General features: G+C 41.3%; 1 protein-coding gene and 1 long non-coding RNA gene across 3 annotated transcripts in view; one reads left to right on the forward strand and one right to left on the reverse strand.

Moving 5' to 3' along the window:
• REEP3 (receptor accessory protein 3) overlaps window positions 1-20,053 on the reverse strand; it is a 41,388-nt gene extending 21,335 nt beyond the window's left edge. Inside the window, exon 1 of the mRNA XM_061448671.1 lies at window positions 19,969-20,053. Within this exon, the coding sequence (XP_061304655.1) occupies window positions 19,969-20,000 (32 nt within the window). The 5' untranslated portion in view covers window positions 20,001-20,053. The remainder of the gene's footprint in view (window positions 1-19,968) is intronic.
• A 212-nt stretch (window positions 20,054-20,265) lies between these two features.
• LOC133265098 (uncharacterized) lies at window positions 20,266-23,798 on the forward strand. 2 transcript variants are annotated; one of them, XR_009741867.1, is made up of 4 exons: window positions 20,266-20,419; window positions 20,578-20,739; window positions 21,266-21,393; window positions 23,043-23,796. It is a non-coding gene; the product is annotated as an uncharacterized LOC133265098 (long non-coding RNA). The 2 variants fall into 2 exon arrangements; XR_009741873.1 differs by having other exon boundaries at window positions 20,266-20,739; window positions 23,043-23,798.
• Window positions 23,799-25,230: the final 1,432 nt, after the last annotated feature.

Consider the following 25,230-nt stretch of genomic DNA (forward strand, 5'->3'; position numbering starts at 1 on the left):
GTTGCAGGGGCAGGGGAATACTGGCAGAGGTACTATAAATGCTACAAGTGAGGAAGGAGGATGAAATTATGGAAGCAGAACTGCAGAGCCCTCTATGTTTGAAAGGGTCTTGTGAAGTCATATAGTCCCATCTCCTGCTCAAGCAATAGTCACCATCAGATTTGGACCAGGCTACTTAAGGCTCCGGACACTCTGGTCTTGCAGATTTCCAAAGAAATATTTCACATCCTCTCTGGGCAACCTGTTCCAATGCTTAATGAGCCTCCTAGTGTGAAGTTTCAATTATATCCAGTCAGAACCAGAAGTTTATAACCATTGCCTCTCTTGACTGAGTAGCACAGCAAGAAAATGCACCTGGCTCTCCTAAACTCAGAAAAGTTACATAAGATTGTTAACAAATCTCCATTCTCTCTTCTGGCTGAACAAGCCCAGCTCATTTAGACTCCCTTCAGAAGCCATCTGTTATGACTATCTTGGTGGCCTCCACTGAACTTCCTCAAATAAATTAATAGCTTTTTTGCACTAAGAAGCTCAAAGCTGGACAAAGTCAAATGCATAAAACCTCACATTTACATCCTCATCCTCTCCTGAATGTGTAATATGTGTATGTTTCCTTCATATTTTCCTCATTATCTAATTATAAAATTCAACTTCAGAAAAATCTCCAAACACTGAAGCATATATTTTCTTACCTTTAAAGAATAAAAAAAATTATAAGAAAAATAATTTGCTTTATTTTAGGACAATAAACAAATTAGTACCTGATTATAAGTAAGAGTCAAAGCTAGTTAATCATGTATAGCTCTTTTCTAGGATGCATTCACTTCTACAACAAAAGACTAGATGAAAACATATCTTGTGGGGCACATTTGCAACTTCTGTATACATTGGGCCTTTACCCATACAACAGAGTAAATGGCCGACAGCAGCAGAGAAGCTAAAGGGCACTTCAAGCAGTCCTCCACTAGGTAAGATTCCTCTGTAGTGAGAAGGGACAATGCACTGCAGATTACTTGAAACAATACTGATACAAAAAAGCATAACTGGTGTACCATAGCAGCAATTTAAAACCTGGATCTGGAAGCTCAGAATTTCACAAATCACACTAAACTAGAGTTTACAGAAGATGGATCTTGAAGCTGTTATGGACAGGCAAGCTGCTATCCACTGTGGTGGAGTTTACCTATATGTTTCAGATGTTGAAATGCCTTCTGAAAGAGTCCAGACTACTTGAATTCCAGTTCAGCTAATCTGTAGAAGCCTATCCAAATACAGCCATACTACAATCCAAAGACCTTTCATCCTAAGGCCAAGAAAAACAATAGTCAGAAAACCCCAAATGGATTTATTCCCAACTACGAGAAAAGCCTGACAACGCAGGTTAGAAACCTCACTTCACCCAAATAACAGAAGATCTGGAAACAGAAGGAACATTAGACCAAACACCCTTAATTTTAATAAAATTCTTTAGACGATAGCTCTTCCCTTGTTCTGTTTTTTTGTTTTGTTTTGTTTTTTGTCCCTGTGGAATATCCTGTTCAGCAGCCCATCAGCTCTAACAGCTCTCACCTTTCCCTGTTCTCCTGGCTGAAATTATAACCATTAAGTATCAGAGATAAGGAAAGCCTTGATAATCCTAATAACACAACACAGACTTCATAAAGGGAACAAACTTACCTGTTCAACAAAAAGATATAGAAGAGGTTCCTGAACACCATAACCACTACTAGCTGTCAAATGGATGCATAATTACATGCCAGCAGTTACTGGTCATCTATGCACATGCCCAAATTGTCAAAAAACAGTCCAAAATTATTTAAATAGCTACCAGTGGCCTGCACATGTAAGTTTCTTGCTATGAAGCATACAATATAGAAACAGTTTGAATCATTCACTTAACAGATTTTTTTGTCTGTACTTTTCCACTCACTTTTATGTCTAGTGGTATCACTTCGACTGAGAAAGGAGAGAAAAATTATATTTTTAAAAAAAACTGCAATTTATCCTCTGAATGTGCCACCCTCTCAAATCTGGTAGAAACGAGAAATTGGACAGAACAGAATTTTGAAAACACTGCTTTGGAAACAATTCATTCTCAAGCAGAAAGGGTATTACAGTAACAGTAAAAAAAAAAAAAAAAAATCACAAGTCTAAGCTAAGATGACTTCAAGTTAAAAGAGAACACTGAACACTAGCAGAAGATAAACACAATAAAAGTATCAGGTTCTCCACAAGTAGTTTAGTTTTTATGTTACTTGATACTGGTTAAATCAGGAGTCGGTAAGATCCCTATCTCAGCACTTTTATTCTAGAAATCACTTTTTAACCACAAAGGAAAAAAAAAAAAAAAAACAAAAACTTACCACCACAATGTATCATGACTTATTAGTGTTTAACACTGCTGTAACACAGAACTGTTGGGATAAATGTCACTTCCTCACTAGAGGTGTGTAGACAGTACTAAAATGAAAAACATCAGCACATTTTGCCAGCAATAATAGGAACCGGTATCCAAAAGCTTTTACTTCCTAGCTGCCAGATCTGACATTTGAAGTGTGACATAATGCTGCTGCCAGCTCTGACATCACTACCTCCTTCACGTAGGCAAAATCATCTAACCTCAGTTAAAGCTACCGGGAAATTTAACAGTAGAAAAGCCTGTGAGTGTAGCTGAAGGTCAACAAATTCACTTTTAAGCTCAATCTATACAGGACAGATTAGCATACAGGCAAAAGAGACATCACTGCAGCTGCCTGAAGCAGAAACATAGAACAGGAGCAGGCAGCCTGGACACAGTCACTATCATTGACACAGATAGCTACAACAGTGGAGCATCTTCCAGTAGTTTTCCCATTCACATCAATGCCCCCCAAAATCTCAATGTTGTTAGCAACACCTACCGCTACGCATTATAAGTGCATCCCTCCACTGGTATGTATTTCTACAGTAACCGTACAGCACGGTCCATTATTCCAAGGATTGCCAAATTTAAAAGCTCAAAGCGTTCTTTTTAAAAGAGCAGTCTGTATTTCACACTGAGTATCTACACACTGCACTAACATAGCAGACAAAACCACGGCCAGTTTCCACAGATGGAAACAGATTTCAGCTGAGTGTGATGTCACTCTCTTTATTTTACTAGTAGATATATGAATAATACTGCTTACCAATGTAATTTTACTGCCACTTGTAGGCCTAGCTGTTTCACTTTTTCAGCTGTACTCAGCAACTAATGTAGCATTCCAGCTTTGGTACAGCCCCTTCCTCTGCAGACATTTTGCTCCTTTACAGAGATATGTTTCTCAAATACACCAGAAGACTAAAATAATGCAATGACAGAAAAAAAAAATCAAAAAGCCTTGAAATCTGAATAAAACAATGTATTTGTGTATCCATATAGCTGTATTGAAACAAACATGGCCTACTGCCTGTATTATCACATAATCTACAGTCCCACAGTTCAAACAGCTTTAAAGTGCACAACTATTTGAGAAACTCATTTTTGAAGCAAAGCAACTGAGTTTTTATTTGACTGACAACTGAAAAAAACAGTCACCTGTACAAACCCTACTCTGGCACTGAGCACATTTAACCTGCACAGTAAACAATTCTAAAGCTAATGATAAAAAGGGGAAAAGGAAAAAAACAAAAGGAAAAAACAAAATAAATGAAAGCCACCAAGTCTTCAAAGGGACTACTTGCTTTCAGACTCCCAAAACAATAAGCCATTAGAGTAACAGTGCATCTAAGACTTCAGTCTGTTCTCATTGCCAGAGTTGCCAAGTAGTAAGAAATAGGGTTTGGCACTTTATTCTTTTGTTCCTCTGAAATGCAGAAAGGCAAGGGCCACAGGTGCTCCCTAGTAGTAAAAGCCATTCAGGAAACACTGTTCAGTAAAAGATACTTTGGAGACAAGTATCTCCCTGCTAAGCTCCCTTTCCTTAACAAATCTGGCAACAGAGATGACACCGATTTGTCCACTCACTGACAGACAGACCATCTTGGCACAGACTGGTGCAGACCCAGACGTCTGCTAATGTGTCCATCTACAGTGGAAATACACACCTACATCCTCAAGTACCACCTGACAGCATTTGGCAGGTTGGAGAATAAAAGAATCCTCCCCAAAATGAATATAAATACCAACATCTGATACACTTCCTTACTTTGCTGACCATGCCCAGTTCCCCTTCCCAATACTAGTCTTTACTGCAAGTTATGATAGAAGCATCTTCAATGCTTGCCATATACAAACAGAGGCTTTTCTAAAAGCTGATCAGCCACCATGGAAACATCAGAAGTAACACAGATGACTCACAGCTGTTTGTGGTATAAAAGCCTTAACTGTACTGCAGTATCTATGCAGAAGTTAAGCCTGATGTTGTCAGTATGCCCTGGTTTCAGTTGGGACAGAGTTATTTTTTAATTCCTAATAGCTGGTGCAAGCTGTGGTTTGGCTTTAGTCTGAGAACACTGTTGATAACACACTGATGTTTTAGTTATTGCTAAGCAGCTCTTACCCTGATCACGGACTTTTCAGTCTCTCATGCTCTGCCAGTGAGGAGAGACACAAGAAGCCAGGATGGAGCAGAGACAGGACACCTGACCCAAACCAGCCAAAGGGGTATTCCATACCATAGCACATCATGCCCAATTAGGGAGAGTTACCTGGAAGACACTCATCTCTGCTCAGGTTGGGCTGGGTATCAAGTCAGCTGGTGGTGAGCAATTGTATTGTGCATCACTTGGGTTTATTGTTGTTTTTTCCCTTTCCCCTTTTGCTTTTGTATTTTCTTCCCTTGTTACTTCCTTTATCATTACTAGTATTATACTGTACTTTAGTTATTCAACTGTTCTTATCTAAACCTGTGGGGTTTACATTCTTTCAATTCTCCTCACCCTGCAATTTTTGTCCTGAATATTTTTGAAAGGCACTACACAAAACTGAAGTCTGTCTCTCCAGCACTTGACAGAATTCAGTTCCCTTTTGCTACCATACAACTCTACAACACTAACCATAATCTACACTAAAAGACTATGTATTCAAGTACTTACAAATACATTCAGAGCAAAATGCTAGTCTGGTACCGTGACAGGAGAGCCTGAAGACAAGATCCTGAACCTCACACTAAACTGTATCCTACATTTTCTTCCAGCCCTCACGTTGGGCAAGGAGCAGGGGACATCACATAAATCCCACTAAAAGAATGTATCTGCTAAGAGTAGCAAGCTTAAACTCAATAATTCCTTTACCAGATTACAGTTACCAGAAGGCAGGAATGCCATCAGAAACAAGTCTGTTAAAATCTTCATAGCATTCTTACATACAGGATATCCCCAAAGCCATAGAAAAGAAGTCTCGAGAGTTAAAGAATATACCCAGCTCTGACAGATCTGAGTAAAGCACATTCTTGAGCACAGCAAGAAGGCTATTAACTTTCCAGCTTAGGAAGCTGGAATTCTCCAAAGCAACTGCCAGATTCTTGCAAAACACAAAATAACCAAAAGTAATTACTCATTAAAATCACCTTAAGTTTTAAGGGGAAAAGTGACCTTCCTACAAATCCCACTAGAAAGTTGAACTTTCCTCTGTCACAAACATTTAATAAGTCCTAAGTACAATAATTGCAAGCAGTCTTATCAAAGACAATTAAGCTTTTTTTCCAACGCAGAGCTTCAGGCTCCATTACATGTATCCTATCCACTTGCATATATGGAATACTACTTTACTCCCAGAATAGGGAACCTGTTGACAGATACTCTTCAAGTTCATATGCATGTCAGTACAGAAATAGCCCTGCCTGAGCCTAGAAAGAAGTCTATAAAGAGCACACCAAAACAATCAGAAAAAAATTATCTTCTGTAAGGGATGCTGTGTACTGAAAACTGTGCAGAAGTACTGACATACTTACAGGCAAGATACATCAGTAAGATTGATAGCTTATTCACACAGGCTCACTGGGTTTCTCTCTGAGAAAACAAGATTTAGTTGCCAAGAGAATATTCAAACCTTTAGCCCTTTCCTCTACAAAGAGATTTCTTTGAGTTAAAAATTCATTTCCTGCTGTTATCTCAAGCAGGATTCACCTATAAATGCATCCTCCTAAGAATTCACATTTGTTTTCTCCATACACTAAAAAAAAAAAAAAAAAAGTTGAAAGTACTGGAAACTTTCATACCATTTTCTAGGTTGCATGTTACTCATTCTACCTGCTACTACAAAACCCTACATAACACAATAAGGATCAGAGACCAGCTTTAACTAACAGTTACCTTCACAGCTAAATACACATTAGATAGGCTACCTCTTTAAGTGAGAATTAACTTAGAATTCCCAGCTCACAGCCCACATGTGTCTTGCAGACTATTAGGCCAGTTCAGTTAGTAAACAATATACACCAAACTCAAGTCCCCTTGGGTTACACTCTCCCAGTATCAAACCTCCTGAATGCACGTCATAACAGCCCTCTTCCAGCGGCCTGTGGCAGTCTGGAACAAGGTACTGCCAAAAAAAAACTCCTGAAGAAAAAGTCAGGGTATCCTCTCTAACAAGTCAGCCTAGAAACCGCTCTTCACGAGGACAAGCTACATCAGTGCTCTAACAACACAGCTCTCCTAGTCACTCTCAGAGAGTGACTAGGCATTACTGGCACAAAAACTCTGCGAAACAATTCACCTCTTGTTCACATGTTGATCACATACAGTGGAAAAATGGCTGAAGAGAAACTACTGCACATCAAGCCCACCAGAAAAATCTATGCCTATGTCTAGATATGGTGTACAAACCTCTTGTTTAGGACTGACTGACTTCTCTTGTGCTGCTGGATTGGTTACATATTTTAACAGAAGGGTATAAGCCATCACCGTGTCATTAAAAAAATAAAATCAACAGCTCTTAAATCCTGTTAAAAATGTAAAGTCAAAAGGCCCAACAAACCCAGTAGCACAGAAAAATCCAAAAAGCTAGTACAGGAAAGCAAAATAGAAAACCTAGTAGGAATAAAAATTGTTATAAAACTCTTAGTCACTTCTCTGCATGCCTATCTATTCATTAATTTATTTTAACATACATGTTTGACAACTACTATAATAGCACTCTGACTATCCCAGTACTATTTCCTGTTTACAGACTTACTAAGCTCAACCAGGAGTGTGGAACAGTCAGCAAGTGAGCTCATAAGCTCCAGCACCCCCACAGAGGAGCTGAAACAAAATGCATCTATAACACTTCCATGTGACATAGAGCAAACACTGAAGGCTTTCAATACAGAGTAACCATTATTAGGAAACTTAAACATTTTGCGTAGCTCTTAGCTCAAGCTCAATCACAGATATTCATCCCTGCTGGAGAAATATTTCCAGCCTACTTCCATAAGTAAACTGCTCACGCTTACCTAAACCACAAGTAAGTTATCTTCTTTCACATTACTTTAAACAGTCCCTGATTTCACCCATATTGCTATGACCATTTACCACTGGAAGCAAGGTACTTGTGGTCTCACAGCAGACACCTGTGGCATCAGGCAGGACCACAACTGAACACTGAGAACTGACACAGCTCTTGAAAGAACCTGGCATGACTCTGTTCAATGAAAATCATATGTGCTTTTCTTTTAACCATCACCAAGGACTAAGAGCCGGAGTAAAGATGCCAGGAGAGACTAACTAATCTGTTACTTTCCATTTGAGAAAAAAATAAAAAAAAAAAAAAAAAATCAAACCAACTCCAGGTTCCAGCAGGTATTTTCTACTTGTACTTAGTACCTGCATGAATAAGCTTATTCCATGAAGCAGGTGAAAAAGAACACAATTAGAACTACAACTGTTTTTTCAGTTTTAAGATGAAAGCCTAAACCTACCATGGATGTTTAAAGAAACTATCACACAGCATAAACTTCATTTAGCTTTAAAAAAGTTGACATAATACAGGTAGTTGACAGAGGATAACACTTCTGAGCTTCGTGGTTTTGAAAAAGTTCTTTATGCTTACTAATCTTAGAGGTACTACAGCCTCTACACATAGAGTTTCCATGAGCAACATGATCCTCTCAACTTAGGATACTTCTGATTAGCTCCTAAGACACCAATAAATTAAAGCAGATGAAGTGCTGAACAAGAGCAACATGAACATTACAAATACAAGGTGTTTAATTCTGTCATGAGGTTTAAAGTTATATAATGTATTTGATACTTAGTTTCCTGGCTGTGATAAACTGAAGTAAAAAATTACTAGCCTTCTTATTTACCTACTTAGTAATCTTAGCTTTGCGTCTAGCACCTTCCAAACAATTTTTTTAATAATACTAAAAAGTTGTGCGCATCCTCAACCATTTTTGGAACCTAAAGCTTTCTTCAGCTTTGGAAAGGAGCCTTAAATCTAGCCACTACATTGGAGTTTCCCCATCCCGGCCTCAGCAATCACTTACAGTCTAGACTCATTCCCACTAATACTTCAGAATACCATATCGTTAACAAAAAAGGATTTCCGCTTGTATTTTTACTTTCTCAACTTTGTTTTTTCACCTTACACTGATCTCCTAGAGACTCTGGAGAACCCAGAACCATAGAATAGTTAAGGTTGGAAAGGACCTTAAGATCATCTAGTTCCAACCCCCCTGCCGTGGGCAGGGACACCTCACACTAAACCATGTCACCCAAGGCTCTGTCCAGCTTGGCCTTGAACACTGCCAGGGATGGAGCATTCACAACTTCCCTGGGCAACCCATTCCAGTGCCTCACCACCCTCACAGTAAAGAACTTCCTCCTTATATCCAATCTAAACGTCCCCTGTTTAAGTTTTGACCTGTTACCCCTTGTCCTGTCACTACAGTCCTAATGAAGAGTCCCTCCCCAGCATCCCTGTAGGCCCCCTTCAGATTCTGTAAGGCTGCTATGAGGTCTCCACACAGCCTTCTCTTCTCCAGCCTGAACAGCCCCAACTTTCTCAGCCTGTCTTTATACAGGAGGTGCTCCAGTCCCCTGATCATCCTTGTGGCCCTTCTCTGGACTTGTTCCAACAGTTCCATGTCCTTTTTATGTTGAGGACACCAGAACTGCACACAATACTCCAGGTGAGGTCTCATGAGAGCAGAGTAGAGGGGCTGGATCACCTCCTTCGACCTGCTGGTCACGCTCCTTTTGATGCAGCCCAGGATACGGTTGGCTTTCTGGGCTTGCTGTCATCAGCAAGCTTGCTGAGGGAGCACTCAATCCCGCTGTCCATGTCAGCAAAGATGTTAAACAAGACCAGTCCCAACACCGATCCCTGAGGGACACCATTCATTACTGGTCTCCAACTGGACACTGAGCCATTGACCACAACTCTCTGTGTGCAGCCATCCAGCCAGTTCTTTATCCACCAAGTTCTTTATCAACTGAGTGGTCCATCCATCAAATTGATGTCTCTCCAATTTAGAGACAAGGATGTCATGCAGATGTCAACACAAGACCAGGTAGATGACATCAACTGCTCTACCCCTGTCCATCAGTTCCGTAGCCCCATCATAGGCAGCCACCAAATTGGTCAGGCAGGATTTCCCCTTAGTGAAGCCATGCTGGCTGTCACCAAGCACCTTGTTGCTTTTCATGTGCCTTAGCATGCCTTCCAGGATAATCTGCTCCAAGATTTTGCCAGGCACAGAGGTGAGACTGACTGGTCTGTAATTCCCTGGGTCATCCATTTTCCCCTTCTTGAAAATGGGGGTTATATTTCCCTTTTTCCAGTCGTCGGGAACTTCACTTGACTACCATGTTTTTTCAAATATGATGGACAGTGGCTTAGCAACCTCATTCACCAGCTCCTTCAGGACCCACAGAGGGATTTCATCAGATCCCATGGACTTGTGCATATTCACATTCTTAAGATGGTCTCAAACCAGATCCTCTCCTACAGTGGGCGCAAGGTCTTATTCTCACAGTCCCTGCATCTGCCTTCCAAGACTTGGGTGGTTTGGTCAGAGCATTTGCCAGTGAAGACTGAGGCAAAGAAGTTAATAAGAACCTCAGCCTTCTCCAAATCCAGGATAGCCAGTTCTCCTGGTAGCTTCTGGAGACAGCCTATGTTGTCCCTAGTCTTTTATTCACAATGTACCTATAAAATCCCTTCCTGTTATTTTTAACATCCCTAGCCAAGTTTAATTCTAACTGGGCCCTAGCTTTCCTAACCTGGTCCGTAGCTTCCCAGACAACATCCCTGTATTCTTCCCAAGGCCACCTGTCCTTGCTTCCACCTTTCATAAGTCTCTTTTTTCCTTCAAAGTTTCCTCAGCAGCTCCTTATCCATCCAACAAGGTCTCCTGGCCCTCCTGCTGCACTTCCTTCTAGTTGGGACACAATACTCCTGAGCTTGTAGCAGGTGATTCTTGAATACCAACCAACAGTTTTGGGCCCCCCTGCCCTCTAGGGCTGTATCCCATGGAACCTTACTAAGCAGGTTCCTGAAGAGGCCAAAGTCTGCTCTCCTGAAGTCCAGGGCAGTGAACTTGCTGTGCACTCTTCTCACTGTCCTGAGGATCTTGAACTCGACCATCTCATGATCACTGCAACCAAGGCTGCCCTGGAGCGTCACATTTCCAACCAGCCCTTCCCTGGAGGTGAGCACGAGATCAAGCATGGCACCTCTCCTTGTTGGCTCCTCTATTACTTGCAGAAGGAAGTTGTCTTCTAAACAATCAAGGAACCTCCTGGATTGCTTGTGCTGGGCCGTACCATCCCTTCAACAGATACCAGGGTGGTTGAAGTGCCCATGAGGACAAGGGCCTGTGAGCATGAGGCTGTTCCCGTCTGTCTGTAGAGTGCTTCATCCAGAGTCCTCTTGATCAGGCAGTCTGTAACAGATCCCCACAGTAATGTCTCCCATAGCTATATTCCCTTTAACCCTGACCCACAAACTCTCTGTGGACTGCTCACCTGTCCCCCAGACAGAGTTCCATACTCTCCAGCCTATCCCTAACATAAAGGGCAACTCCCCCTCCCCGCCTGCCAGGCCTGTCTTTTCTAAAGAGCCTGTAACCTTTCATTCCAACACTCCAGTCATAGGAGCCATCCCACCATGTTTCTGTGATACCTATTATATCATACCCCCGTAGACATGCACACATCTCTAATTCCTCTTGTTTGTTCCCCATGCTACGGGAATTTGTATAGAGACAACTGAGCCAAGCTCCAAACAAAGCCGGCTCATTGGCTGGAGCGACTGTAATATCTCTACATTGCTCCAAGCATTTATTATAGGTGCTGGCAACTGACTGGGACTGATGGGATGGAATGATGCCCCCCTCCCCCAACACATCTAGTTTAAAGCTGTCTTGACCAGCCTGGCAAGCCTCTTACCAAAACCACTTTTCCCCTTCATCACCAGCTCCACCAGCCTCCAGCAGACCTGGCCTCCCAAATCGAGCCACAAGTTAAAACCTACAGTCACGTCATCATTTGCTGGTCGAAGAGAGCATCTTCTCTCAACATTCTTGGAGCACATCAACATCAAAATAACTAGCTAGGAAACTGACATTTAAATAGGAGTGGTCCCAACTAAGAATCGCTTCTGCTTGTTCCAAGAAAAACCACTTTTTTTTTTTGTGTGCCATTTGTAAGTGAAAGACAAGCCACACTGCATGTAACCATACATTCATCATATGAGTTGCGTTTTATTTTTAAATAAAATAAACCTAAAACACTGCTACAGGCCACACTGGAATATTACTCTAGCTAGCTGATTTTAGAGAAAAAAGCAAAGGTCTTAAGCTGAATGCCTGGAAAGCTCCTACTTAATGGCTACAATTCCTAGAAGTTCAGGGTGTTGTTGCAGACCTGCCTCAAGGTCTTGCCACTCCCCCAAAAATGCTACAAATTTACATGAATTTGAGCAAATAAAAGTGTATCCGCACAACATCAACTCCAAGTAAAAATTAGCCTTTATTACCTCTTCCCCAGACAACAGGGGTTTTTTGTTTTGACCATCACAAGTTATTTGCATCTCAGGTTTTGCCTTAAAGATCGTGATTTCCAAACAATTCTGTTAACTCTTATGACACAGAAAGGTACTTCTGAAGCCTCTTTTGAGCATTCAGAAACCAAACTTGTACACAGGAAAACACTTCTATGAAATTTGTATTTAGCAGATAACCGCTGAGATAACATCTGGACTTGTCATTCTGAAGTATACAAGTTTCCTCAGTTATAACCAGTACCTACAGAACTCTGTGAATATGCTGTTAGACACCAAGTCAGGAACTGACAACACACTAAATCTCTAACAAACTTATTCATATAGTTGTACTAGTAACTTAACCTTAATGTCAAATATACCATGCCAAAAAATATTGCCATTTCCTCCCTTCTGAACCCAAATCATTTACTGTTTTTTATTTAGCACTAGTTTGAAAGGTAGGTTTGGTTCTTAAATATAGATAATGCACACTATACTAATAAATCAAAAGTTCATTTTTGAGATAATTCTGTTAAAACAAATACATTTTATTGGTAATATGTAAACAGGCTAAGAAACCAGAAAATACAGAGCAAGTATAAGTGTGCTTTTCCAGAAAGGTGAAAGGTAATTTGCCTGATTCGCATTACCTTTACACAAACGTAAATTCCATTTTGTCTCAAGCATTCAAAGTTAACTTTTATTCAAGAAAAAAATAACAAAGTTCTATATGTAGAACAGTAAAACCAACCCTGCTTATACGGCAAACTAATGACTGAAATACACATTTTAAATGAATGTGTATTTTATGTTTCTGTGGGTATACTGTCTTCAAGTAAACTTTCAGCTGTTGGCTGCTGGAAAATGTGAACAGGTTAGCTTCTTCTGACTTTAGAAATTCTAATAGTAAATACACTTCAAGTAGACATGCTTTGAGACATAAAGGAAACCATGTGCTCTAGAACAAAGATCTAGTCTGGGGAAAAAGATTAGCAGACAAAAGTGAACAAAAGCACAAAGCCAAAAATCTATAAATAACTTTTTTTTTTCTGCAACTGTTTAAGATAATGTTATTATACTATCAAAACTAAGCAAGGTATGTCTAACCCAGTGACCACTTTCCTCACTCTCCTTTCCATGGCTCTGATCAGTGAGTTACAAAACTGGGTAGGGGAGGAAATAACCAGAAAGTGGTAGGAAGGCACAAGCACAAACTGTTTTCCGATTTTCCCCTTTGACCACTGCAAGTTCCAACAGCTTTATTAGCAGAAAAGAAGAAAAGCATTATGCCAGACTACACACTTCAGGAAAAATACTGCTTTGTGAATCCTTGCATTTAACTGCTGGTTAAAGGCTTTTCAAAGAAATTGCACTTAGTTTTCAGCACCAAATACAAGTTCCAACTGTCTTGGAGCAGTATGAGAGCAATATTTCAAAGATGATAACCAAAGGTAAAGCATTCATCTAGTTAAACCCACTTCCATGTCAATGCTTGCAGAGTAGCTGTGAGACACAACAGAAACAGAAGTAATGCCCTATTATTTTGTCAGTGAAACATGGAACCAGAAAGAGACAGCTGACAAAGGCTCAATACAGCATTAGCCACAATGGAATGTTTTATTTTCCTGTATGTCCAAAAGTATCTTATCAGATTGGTTCTTCAATGCCATCAAGACCCGTCATGTTTAAAGTCAGACTGGTTACCAAAAACCCTCCAATAATCTTTCCTATCTAGACTACATACCTCATCTCATTCATTCAGCAGTAAATTGTGAGACTCTGTTCTGGTGGGTTTTTAAAATTTGAAAGATTCATAACAGAGAGATCGTTTTATTTTCAGCTGTAATATTTTCTTCTCTAAAAACCTAATTTATATAGTAGTACAGGATTTGAAATTCCAACCTTTCAAAAGCAGAATAAAATGGTTCAAAAAGGTCAGAGAAAACTTCTTTACACATGAAGCACCAGAACTTTCTGCCAGACATGGTTTTAGATATATTTTTCAATAATTTCTTAGCAAGGATTAAAAAGTTACTGAGCCAAAACATTTTTTTTTTTTTTAATATATCAGAATTTGGCTTCGGATCTTCCTCAGCCTTACATGTTTGTATGTAGCAGTTGGCTCTACATACAAAATAACCAGGGAAGACAAGCCATTCCATTTAAATTGCAGAAAGGCTCAAGAGCCTAAAATATGTTCAGTCAAAGCAGATATTGGTTTGTTGGACTTGCAAGAGTGGAGGTTGTCTGCTTTAATTAGAAACATCTTTTAGTGCCAGACCATGCAGTTTTTGGTATTTCTTTATCTACAATACATAGGACACAGATGTGGATTTCAGCACGTTTTGTAACAGAGTATACGCCAAGATCATTAAGAAAGAATGCCAGACTCCACAGTATGCCTCTAGTTGTGCTCCATCTGTTTTGAGCAAGCTTTAGTCCACCCGCTTGTCATGGGCTGTTAACACTGACCACGCATGCTCTGAATCTATACTATCCCAAAACACGAGAGAGAAAAGAGCAGCTAGACTGCATAGTGAACATTAATTTACAAAAATGGTGCGCTAGGCAGGCAACAGAGACACTTACTTCTAACAATTTGTCAGAGCCAGTCATTTTGCACTGCACTTACTTACAGAATAGGTATTACCAATCAAGTTTAGTGAGCAGACCCTTCTTGCTGTACATATTAGGACTGACTGAGAAACTGAACTACTTGACAGAAGTGCTCTGATGATTTCACTGCTCAATTATGTAAATGTTTTTAAACTTTCACACAGACAAGACAATACACTTAATCCCTAGATTTACATATGCTTACAGATTTCAGCCTATAAAATTTAAGACCCTTTAAAAAAATCTGACACCTTGTTTGGTTAGAAGAGCTTACAACAGCTGCACCGTTATTACTGGAACTAGTTTCACCACAAAAGAATAAGCAGCAATGTGCATGTGAAGTATATAGTTTCAGAGCACACGTTAACCAGTCTGCTAATATGCTGATGCCAGAAACAATGCTGGTTTTGTCCTGCAACTTTTCATTCTCAACATGCACTTACCTAGCAACTACACGAGCTGACACAGTTCACTGCAACAAGCAGAAGACTGACCTCTTTCAAGCATGCTAATTTTCATTTGGGTTGACAAAGAGACACAACTTTTGGACCCTCTGAAAAGTGGAATGAGGACAGGATAGGGCAGGGTGAAGGGCAGGACAGCCAATTCCAGAAACAGATGAGCCAGATCTGTTTAAGCATAGTATGAAGTGCCAAAGATAACTGATACATGGTGACTGAATCTTTGCAGTTCTGTGGTGAGACAGACATTTCAGCACATCTATCCATCTCAATCACTCACACTATGACAGCAACTCCTTTTCCCCCACAGGTGCAGCAGCAATTTATGGGCCTTTAAACTGGAAGGATACCAGCGGGCATTCAGCATCCAACAGCATATGACACCCTTCACACTTCAGCTGGAACCATCCTGCCAGGAGAAAAGCAGGCTACAAATAGTCAAAACTCTCCCACAAATGGTCCTTCTGACTTGAAGATGAGGCTGTATATAGCTACTCCATCCATGCATCATGTGGTGGTATTGTTATTTAATTCCATCTGATAAATTATGCGTGTTTCAAGACAGCATGTTGATTAGCAAACAAGAGGGCAAGTATTTTTGTACTTACTTTTTCTAACTAAAATATTTGTATTCCAAGAGCAAGACCCAATCCAGGCTTACAATCAAAGCATACAGTTACATAAAACATCACCACCACACTAAGCCAGATACTCCTGATGACAATCCAATTAGTACTGAAGCTACAGCTTCAGCCACCTAGTCTCAGATTTCTAGTAATTCTAGCAGCAGCTGGACATCTGGAAATGGTTGAACAACAACAGCAGAGGCATTAAAAGTAGAGTAGGAGGATGCCTTGGAAACTACCATGAAAGAAACAGCTCCAATCTAAAGTGGCAAAGAGACTAACACTACTACCTACCTTCAGGTCACCTCCTGTGTGCCTCAGTCTTTTGACTCGCTTATTGTAGTTACAGTTACAAACTAATATTAGAACCAAGCAAAACTTGCTAAATCTTTAACTTGTACGTCTTTTGCTCCTTGCAAGGCTCTAAAATGGGGGTGGGGAAGGCAGGCATTATATGTACAAGCAGACAGAAAACTACTAATACCCATGACAAATACATCTTCCTGTGGACCATTTAAAACCCTCCCTTCCATCAGTCATGACCACTGACCAACCTTACTGGAAAAAAAACACGTACTTAAACATGGGGGTAAAGAGAGTGTTACAAACCAACACAGATGGGGGAACTTTCATTTTTAAGTGAGGACAGAAAAAAAAAAGCTAACAGATTACAGCAGACAGCCTGCTTTAACAGATTGCAAGAACAAAATGGCCATCTACTTTGTATTGAGGATGCTTCACATCTTTGCTTGGCACAAAGAGGGTAGTCTGATCTCATCCATACCAGGCTGTGACTGACAAGTACTCAGCGTGTTTACTATTAAATACTGCCTCAACAACTGACATGTACACAATTGCTCAGACCTCACAAATGATAAGAACGAGTAATCAAAGCAGACTAAAAGTCAGGCAAAGGCTCTATTAGAAGTTACCAAGATGGGCAGCACAAGTTTTTAAAAAGCTATTCCCATCGTTAAAAACTAAGAACTTGAGAAGCTGTACCATTCTGATAAGTTTTCTGAGCCTATGAGAGAAATTACTATCTCTTTGTTGGTTTTGGAAGCGAAGAAATGAAAAACCTTGCAGTAATCATTCTGAAAATTGTTGCAATAGCCAGTGTGTTTTAGAGTTCGTAACAACCTATACTTACTGCAACAGCACCCCATACACAAAGCTCTAAAATGAAGAGATGTTTTAATTATGTGCTTCAAGTCTCTTGCTTCTTGACCGAAACAAGACATGCAATTAGTACAAGGTATTTCACATGTTTAGATGCCTAAGTATAATAGCATCTATAAACTAAAGGGGAAAAAAAATAATTAAGGAGATGTTCTGCCCAAGATTATTATGTGGAACAGTGAATTTGAACGACTCCCCGTTTCCTGTGCATGACTCTGAGACAATTCAATGCGATTAAGAATTGTATGCAGTTCCATTACCTAGTTCCTTAGAGCTTTACCTAAACTGTTCTAGGGGAGTTGATTAACCCCAAATTGCAAGCTCTCAAATCAGAAGTCAAGTTTGCTTCGGACATGCATGTCAGAACAAATCCCCCAAGTCAAAAGTCAGCAGAGGGCACTGTGACACCCCTACAAATTAATATTTTGCTGCTCTTTTTGCCCTGAAAATCACTAGGTCAGTCAGAAGAGGAGAATTCTGCTGCAGCCTGAACAACTGCTACTCCTTCCAGTCACTAGTCTAAACAATAAGTATTCCTGATGGCTGCCCAACAGGGCTTCTTGGACTTGCTATGGACAATGTAGGATATCCATCACTCTCCTACAGAACAGAAAGTCACCACACCAAAACTACAAGACTACATAAGAGACAACCCCAGGCCCAGCAGCTACATAGGGATTAAAAATATTTCTATCTTTCTTATGGCCTTTAAGGAAAAGGTTGTATATGCCTTCTGAACTCATGACAAACAAGTCAGAGAATCAAAGCCACTGAACAGGTATGTCTAGAAAGAGACCAGGAAGAAAATCAGATAAAAATGAGGAAGATTACATAGTGGACACTATGAAAAAGGTCAAGGAGGACAGCCTCAAAACCACTGAAATTAAAACCTCTTATATCACACCACAGCTACTTCTGTGCTACTTCCCACCTTCCTTTTACACGTGAATTTTGCCCTATTAAGCAAAATTAAACAATAGTCTCAAAGCCGTCCAAGTTCTCATTGAACACTTTCCCCTTCCTGGGAAGCTGAACACTGGAAAACTAGTCAAGTCCCACAGTTACGAAACAAGGACACAGAAAGGTGAAAAAGATTTATAAATAATATCAAGGACTCCCTTCTTAGCAAAAATAATTAGGGCACACAAATGACTGACCAAGAGCAAACCGAAAACCAAACTACACAGAACTGCACAATACATTGTCCTTTATTGCCTCTTGCAGTGAACCCATGGATAGCAGTACCTATTCTCTTCATTCCTTGTCTATTGGTTTAGGCCCACAAAGGACTCAATCCTCAAAAATCAAATACAACCCTTAGCAATCCATTTCAGGGGAAAAGCAACTAACTTCACTAGAATCCAGTCATAACTTGGTGTCACCCTTAGAATCAACACAGAATAAGTTGTTAAAATAAAAACTCTCTGGTTACTGCTTTTACATAACAAAGCAGAAACAGGTTCAGCAGCTACATTTGATGTACAGAAAGTCAGTGTATGCCTCTTGGCTGTAGTGCTTGTGTACTGGCTATGGGAAGACCACATTGACAAAGCACACCAACAGCAATTCTTCTCACAGCTTCTCTCTTCCAAACCAACGTCATGCTTTGCCAATCCTGGAACATTATGCTCTATTCACAAGTTTCAATTGTCTTACAAATCTCAGGGAGGGCAGGGAGAGGGAGAGTGACTGCTACTTATGTAGGTAGCTAGATTACAGAAGGAAAACGCATGTGGCAGTATCAGAAGGCTTCCTGACAACAAAGTTTTCAGATGAAATTACACCAGACAGCTTAACAGGGATGTTTGTCACCAACAGAACAGGGAAACCCTATTAAGCCCTGCTTTGAATCTACAGTTCTGCTCCATACTTTGCATTAATTCAGACATTTGTTGGACTGCTTTGTGAGCAGATTCACTTCATTTGCCTAGCAAAAAGTCACACACAGCAAATCTCAGCTCAAGCAACCCAATAAGCACTGAGGCCCCCAGAGTCACAGAGCTACTCAGCAAGGAGCACAAGGAAGACTCAGCTGCTCAAGAATTATTCAACATTTATTAGGGAATATTATTCAAATGAGCAAAATAACCCATAAGTTTCATGAATGAACAGTACTACGCAGAAGAAAAGGCTAGAGGCTGCACTGGAGTTTACCTTTTCTCACATAAAACTTGGACAACACATAAAATGGTACTTCTTACCTAAGGAAGTTTGCCCCTTTGGGTGCCAAAAACTCAGCTTTACACAGACCAGTAAGTAGTAACACTGTCAGTCTACCTCTACATCAGCTGATGACCTATACTAACCACAGACACCCATTTCCTGCTCCCCAGTGCTCTCCTAGCCCTTTCAGCTCTGGCACAAGTTAAAAACAGTTACCAAACCGATTTTATAGGTTCACCTGAATCAATTTACAAGCAATGCTCACTATTTATGTGACAGGCACCAGCAGCCTAAGCTTCTTGCCTCTACAGCCCTAGGAAACATGCCCTTACAGCAAGACACAAGGTGTGACCAGGACAACCTGTGCTCTCTGGGAGCCCCGTGCTAGTTACGTGGGCGCTTCCGAGAGCGAAATGACCCTCTCAGGCACCAGACAGCTCAACCGCTGCCAGGCAAGCCTAAGCGTCACTCTCGGGCAGAACCACAGAGCCCACTACCTCGCCCATTTCGGGGGGGCAGGGAGGGGGGAGAGAGAGAGAGGAGGAGGAAGAGGGGAGGGAATAGATTGCTATTTCTTAAACTCCTAGAAGCGGACTAGTTAATTTAAACACAGCACCTCTAAGCCGTTGGCTGACACAGAACGGCGCCACTTCAGCCAGGCGCCCGCTCCCCTCACCACAGACCAGCTGGCTCTGCCCGACGCGGCCCCCGCCGCACCAGAGGAAGCCTCCCCACCTGCGCCGGGAGTGGCGAACCCGGCCGCTCTGTCGCCCGCGGCCCAACAGTGGCCCGACGGCCGCTCAACGGGCGCAGGACGCCCAACTGAGAAGGACAGGGGGAAGAGGAGAACAAGTTAAAGGGGGAAAGGCGGTAGGAGATCCACCTCCCTCCCACCACCCTCGGCCCAGCCCCACCGGAGGAAGCCCCGGGCCCGCCCACGCCCGGGCGACAAGCCGCTCCCGCCGCAGCTGCCCGCTCCCCGCAGCCCAGCACTCACACCACGGCCCGAGAGATCATCCAGGAGACCATCGCAGCAGCGACGCGGCCCCTCCGCCGCCCGTGCCCGAATGGCGTGGCCCCGCCCCCGCTCGCCCCATTGGCTCTGCGAACTCGGGCATGCGCCCTGGCGACGGCGCGGACCCGTGCGCGGCGGGAGGTGCGGGCGGGGTAAGAGGGGTGAGTCTCCGCCAGTGGCGGAGGGGTGGATACAGGCGAACAGGGGCGGTGTGTTTCCCCTCGGGCACGGCTCGGCTCGGCCCGGCCCGGCCCGGCCCTGCCCTGCCGAGGAGCGCTCCGGTAAGGAGCTGGTCTGCCAGCGGGGTGGGTTTGCCCTGCAGCACTGCTGCCTGGTTTTAGAGTACCATGGGAACACAGCCTTTGCACAGCACCAACCAGGCCTATCCACGAAGGAGAAAGGAATAGATACAGTGAATTAAGAGTGCAATAAGGTACTCTTTCTCTCCTTATCACTTCCCTTCGGAGCAGCGACCAACTCCAGAAGAAAGGCAGGTTGGGACCCGTTACCATTGCCTTTTACTTGCATTTCCCATGCGCTCATATCCTATTTGCTGTAGGATGTGTCAGAACATTCATTTCGCACATTCAGGTCTCTCTGCTGTGGGACAGAGCATGCCCAGCCCCTTGTGCGTGTGCCGAAGGGGTTAGATAAGGGCGCAGCACTTTACCTGGTTGAAGCCCTCACTTTAAGAGCAGAGCTGTGGAGCCGGCTGGCTCCCCAGGGCTGCAGCACCCGTATGAACTGCCGCAAGTAGGTGCTTCTCCTCCATACTTGTTTACAAGCACTCAGTCCCAAAGGCTGTCTAAGGACACATCCTTACATAGGCTGTGCAGACTGCTACATGTAGTTGATCCAAAACTTCAGGTAATTGTAAGGACAGGAGAGTACGTGTGGGAAGAAGTAGTGCCAGTGTGCCTTATTATATTTGTTCCTTCCTTAGATGCCGTGTTAACAGCTACTGCCCAAGGCTTGACACTGGGCAAGACAGTGCACAGCATGACCCAGCCTAGATGCTCTTGTCAAGCTCATGATCTGGCAGGCCAAAACATGCAGAGGAAACTGACTGCTCCCTGATGCCTTAGCTAATCCATTGCAATCCAACTCTGCATACCAGCTTTACATGTAATGTGTAACTGTTTGTACATGTAAAGGGACAATTATTTTTCCAAAACGGACTGCTTTATCTTTTCTCTGAAGAGGAGGTTGTAGAATGTTCTGCCCATACCATTGCTGGAAACATTCAACTTTACTTTTTTCATACCAACAAATGTAACAGAGTGGTGCCCAAAGCAATAGCTGCCAATGCTACTGAGCATGCCAATCAGCAGTTCAGGCAGAGAAAGAAGAGGTTGCTGTTTTCAACACCATTCCTGCTGACTCTGTCACAGTCAATGACATACCAAGGTCAGCACCACAATATATAGCAGAAATCAGTTCTTCTACATATATTTGAGGATAATATGTAGTTTTCCTGCCTGCCATACAGCAAGAAGAAACAGCTTAATATTTGTAACCTATTGTCTTATTCCAATGAGAGGTGCAAGGTGAGCACAGGATGGTTTCTGTTTCACAGGCAAGCACAGAATTCCTCACCTCCTCAAATAGGTAAAATCCAGGCACAGGCATTTTAACTCTTCTGCAGCCTTGAAACACAACAGATGCCGTCAAAAGGCTAAAAGTGATTTGGGAAAGAAAGAAGAGGGTAAATAAACAAACATGGAACATTTCAACAATGACTGTTTGAAAACTGTCACTATCAGTTCTATACTGTGACATTTAAAGTTTGACCTGGGAAAGGATACAATAATATAAAAATAAAGTTTATTTTTACCATGCAGGGATTTGGGTCTTGAAAATGATGCCAACCATCTTGGGTGTCTTCTTACCTCAACCTCTGTAGGGAGTAAAAGATGCAGAAAGAGATAGAGAAGTTTGTTTGTGGCAATTTAAAGTACACCACTCATCAATCATATTTTTTAAACCTAACCTGAGTGCATTTCTCAATTGCATTCAGTGAAAGGAGAAATTTGAACCGCTACTTATATGCCCCTCGAATAACAAACCTCTCCAGGAGTAGACTGTACAAAGCAAACTTGCACACCAGGACATTTGAGATATAAATTGAGTTATAAATTACATTTTAGACTCCAGTTCTGTAAACTTGTGCGGAGGCAGGTCCTCCGCTGAAGGCTGTAGCACTCCAGTGCATGTAGAGCAAACTGCAAGATGAGAGCTCTAGTTTATAGCATAAGTACACAATGTGTTTCTTTTGTGCAAGCAATTGTGCTTTTGATTCTATCTCAGAGAACCATTTCAGAAAAAGACTGATACTCTTTTTTTACTGTCTGAGTTTGTGTATACATTAATTCCATAGCTGCATAGTTTATTTCATGTGAAGTATGTTTAAGAGGGGAAAAAAAGCCACTCTAATTTGTATAAAGACATTTATTTTTCTTGCATTTGTTGCCATGGCAATACTGTGTCTGGTAGAAAGCTAAATTTACATTTAAAGAGGCATTTTTAAAGGGTAAATGCAGGTGGCTCCTAAGAGTATTTTATCTTGCTATGAAGATTACACTTTATTTCATAGAATGTTTTGAGACTTAATTCAGCTGAAGAAGCTGGGTGGTGTTTGCTGGGCCCCCAGCAGACAAGCAGAAGGGTGCCACATGGACTTCCTTGTATTCCAGTTCACACGGAGTGATAATCTATGCTTCTGCATGGCAGAAACACAGGGAGCGGCATGACAATTAAATCCATGCCATGTAGTTATTCAAACCTGGGGTGTCTTACTCATATGTCTGTCTATTTTTATATAAGGAAGAGACTTACAGCTCTCTCATTATAGGATATTTTTTAAGCCCCCCTCTCCAAAGCCACTTACTATAGTTAAAAGTTGCTTTAAATAGTTGTAAGAGTGTTTGGAAAATCACTTGCAAAGGTCACCTATCATCAGTTTTCTTTTAACTTTGGTATAATTCAGTGTATGCATATAAGCATTGATGTTTAACCTTCACCTTTAGAAGTAAACAAATATTTTTCCTACTTTGCAGCTTCAAAAACAGCAATTGTGCAACATCTAGGAAAACACTGGCTAGGTTTTGACAGCTTTCAATGGTGACTGTGGGCGCCCTGCACAAGGAGGATGAGTTCCCCAGAGACAGTACCATTTTCATGCTGCTTCTGGAAATTCATCTATCTTAGTCAGTGCTGGGTTTTTCTTAACTTTGCTGGTTTGTGTGAATGTTTTAAATTAATCTCAAATATAGAACAGTTTTAAAAAAAAATATACAGAATTCTGTCAGTTACTGAATCATACCAGAGACAGTTTTGGAGCCAGAATATGGAACATTATTTGTTCCATATTCTCAGTTTATTTGTTGAGACAACAGAATACAGAACAGGTAAAGATGACTGTTTCTTAAAATACTCTAAGCTGGTGTGATTCTCATAACTGATTATTAATGAATATAGTTGAAATTTATGGTTTATGCTACCTTCCACTATTTAACTTTTCATGGATCTTTCCTGTGCATGATAGCAAAGGTAGGCTCTGATCACAAGATACACAGCCTGGTAGTGCTACTGCCTTGATGAAGTTTCATCATAGAGTGATCACTGGGCAATACTGAGAACATTTTATGAAAATCAAGCCGCTAAAGCTTTAGTGCGAAATTCTGGAGGCACCACTTCTTGCTGTTATGTGTGTTCCAGCCTCCCAGTGCAGCATCTCACTGGGGAACATGGCAAAGCTAGATGGTGTTTAACACAACTATGTTTCAAGTGATTTTTTTTCCCCAAAATCCAGAGACAGACAATATACCAAGAAGCTGTAACTTGTTGTTTTTTTTTCAGAAATATCTTTGTGTGCAATTAGGATGTGAAGCATCTAAATTAATGAAAAAAAAAAATTTAAAATGGGTGTTTGTGTGTTTCTGCCTTTTTTTTTTTAACTTGGTAGGTTTAACCACTGTTCTCAATGTTTTGTTACACAGTGTCATGTTCCTTTTTAAGCTCTTGCTTCTTTATATTAATATTGTTACTTCTTGCTATATTAATAGGCAAAATCCTTAGGTTTTGAATAATTTCTTCCTCTCACATTAGCAGATATAGCTGCAAAAACTCAAAAAAGCAACAGGAATATAAAATTAATGGTTTGGAGGAGAGTTTATTGAAGCCAGTTTCCTGACTTGTGGGCCCCTGACAATTTCAGTTTGATCTTAATCTTTAGTAGTACAGATTTTGGAGATAAAAAAAGGCATCTAGCTGGCACTGTGGTATGACTGAACTACATAGTAGTTCTCTTGCAAGCAGAGAAAGTAGCAAATGAAAGAGCAGGCCCAGAGGTTTCCCAGCCCCCAGACGACAAAAGAGAGATCTAGATATTACTTCAGCAACTTATAGGTCAGAGAAACTAGGTGAGGCCAAAATAGAGCACTGAAAGGAATCCAGAACAGCCCTGTCAATAAAAAGTCAAAGCATTTTCATCACTCCACCACTAGCCTGTTTTGGTTGCAGCATAATAGAAGGAGGCAATTAAGAAATTCAGAAAGAACCAAATTAATCTGATTAAAAGTGCAAATAGTAAAAAGGTACTTCTCTCCTGTTTTTTTCTTTTTTTTTTTTTTAAACAGAAAATTCACCATGCTATGAAAAGGCTTCTCATGCAACTGTTGATTGGTTTATCAGTTTTTAAAAGACTGGTTGCAATGGGTTAAATGCCTCTGGTTCTTTTTTTTCTCAGCAGACACTTAAGAGCACTCCCCTAGGTTTTTTCTTAAGGAAATGTGATCTAAAGAGGAAGGGGAAAGTTCAGAAAAGCTCCATCTGAGACTTGCTCTCCTGGCAGCAGTCATATGTCCATCCTACCTTATTGCTTCCATTTGGAGTTGAAATCATACAGGATACAGCCCCACAAGGGCAAGCAGAGGCAACAAAGCAGCTGATTTCCAGATCATTGAGAGTACCTGAGAGACTCCCATAAAGCAGCAGTGTTGTTCCTGTTGCTCCCCTACTTCTGTTTTGTTAAGTTTTAAACAGGAAGGTTTTTGACAGGTATCGCACATGAACTTGCAAGCATTACTCTGTAGGTAAGTCTAACCACACACCAGGGTTACACACCAGTGCATCTCATTAAGGCAGTTCACGGAACAGATTTGCATAGTTTAATATTTCCCTGTTCCCAAGTAGAGTGGCATTAAAGCTGTTAACTTGTTCAAAAGTTGCAGTTGTGTGTTACAG

Source organism: Pezoporus flaviventris, unplaced genomic scaffold, assembly GCF_033815535.1.
Source record: "Pezoporus flaviventris isolate CSIRO_AGI_PZ_B2104156 unplaced genomic scaffold, CSIRO_AGI_Pfla_v1 ptg000001l, whole genome shotgun sequence".
In the NCBI taxonomy this organism is placed as follows: Eukaryota; Metazoa; Chordata; class Aves; order Psittaciformes; family Psittacidae; genus Pezoporus; species Pezoporus flaviventris.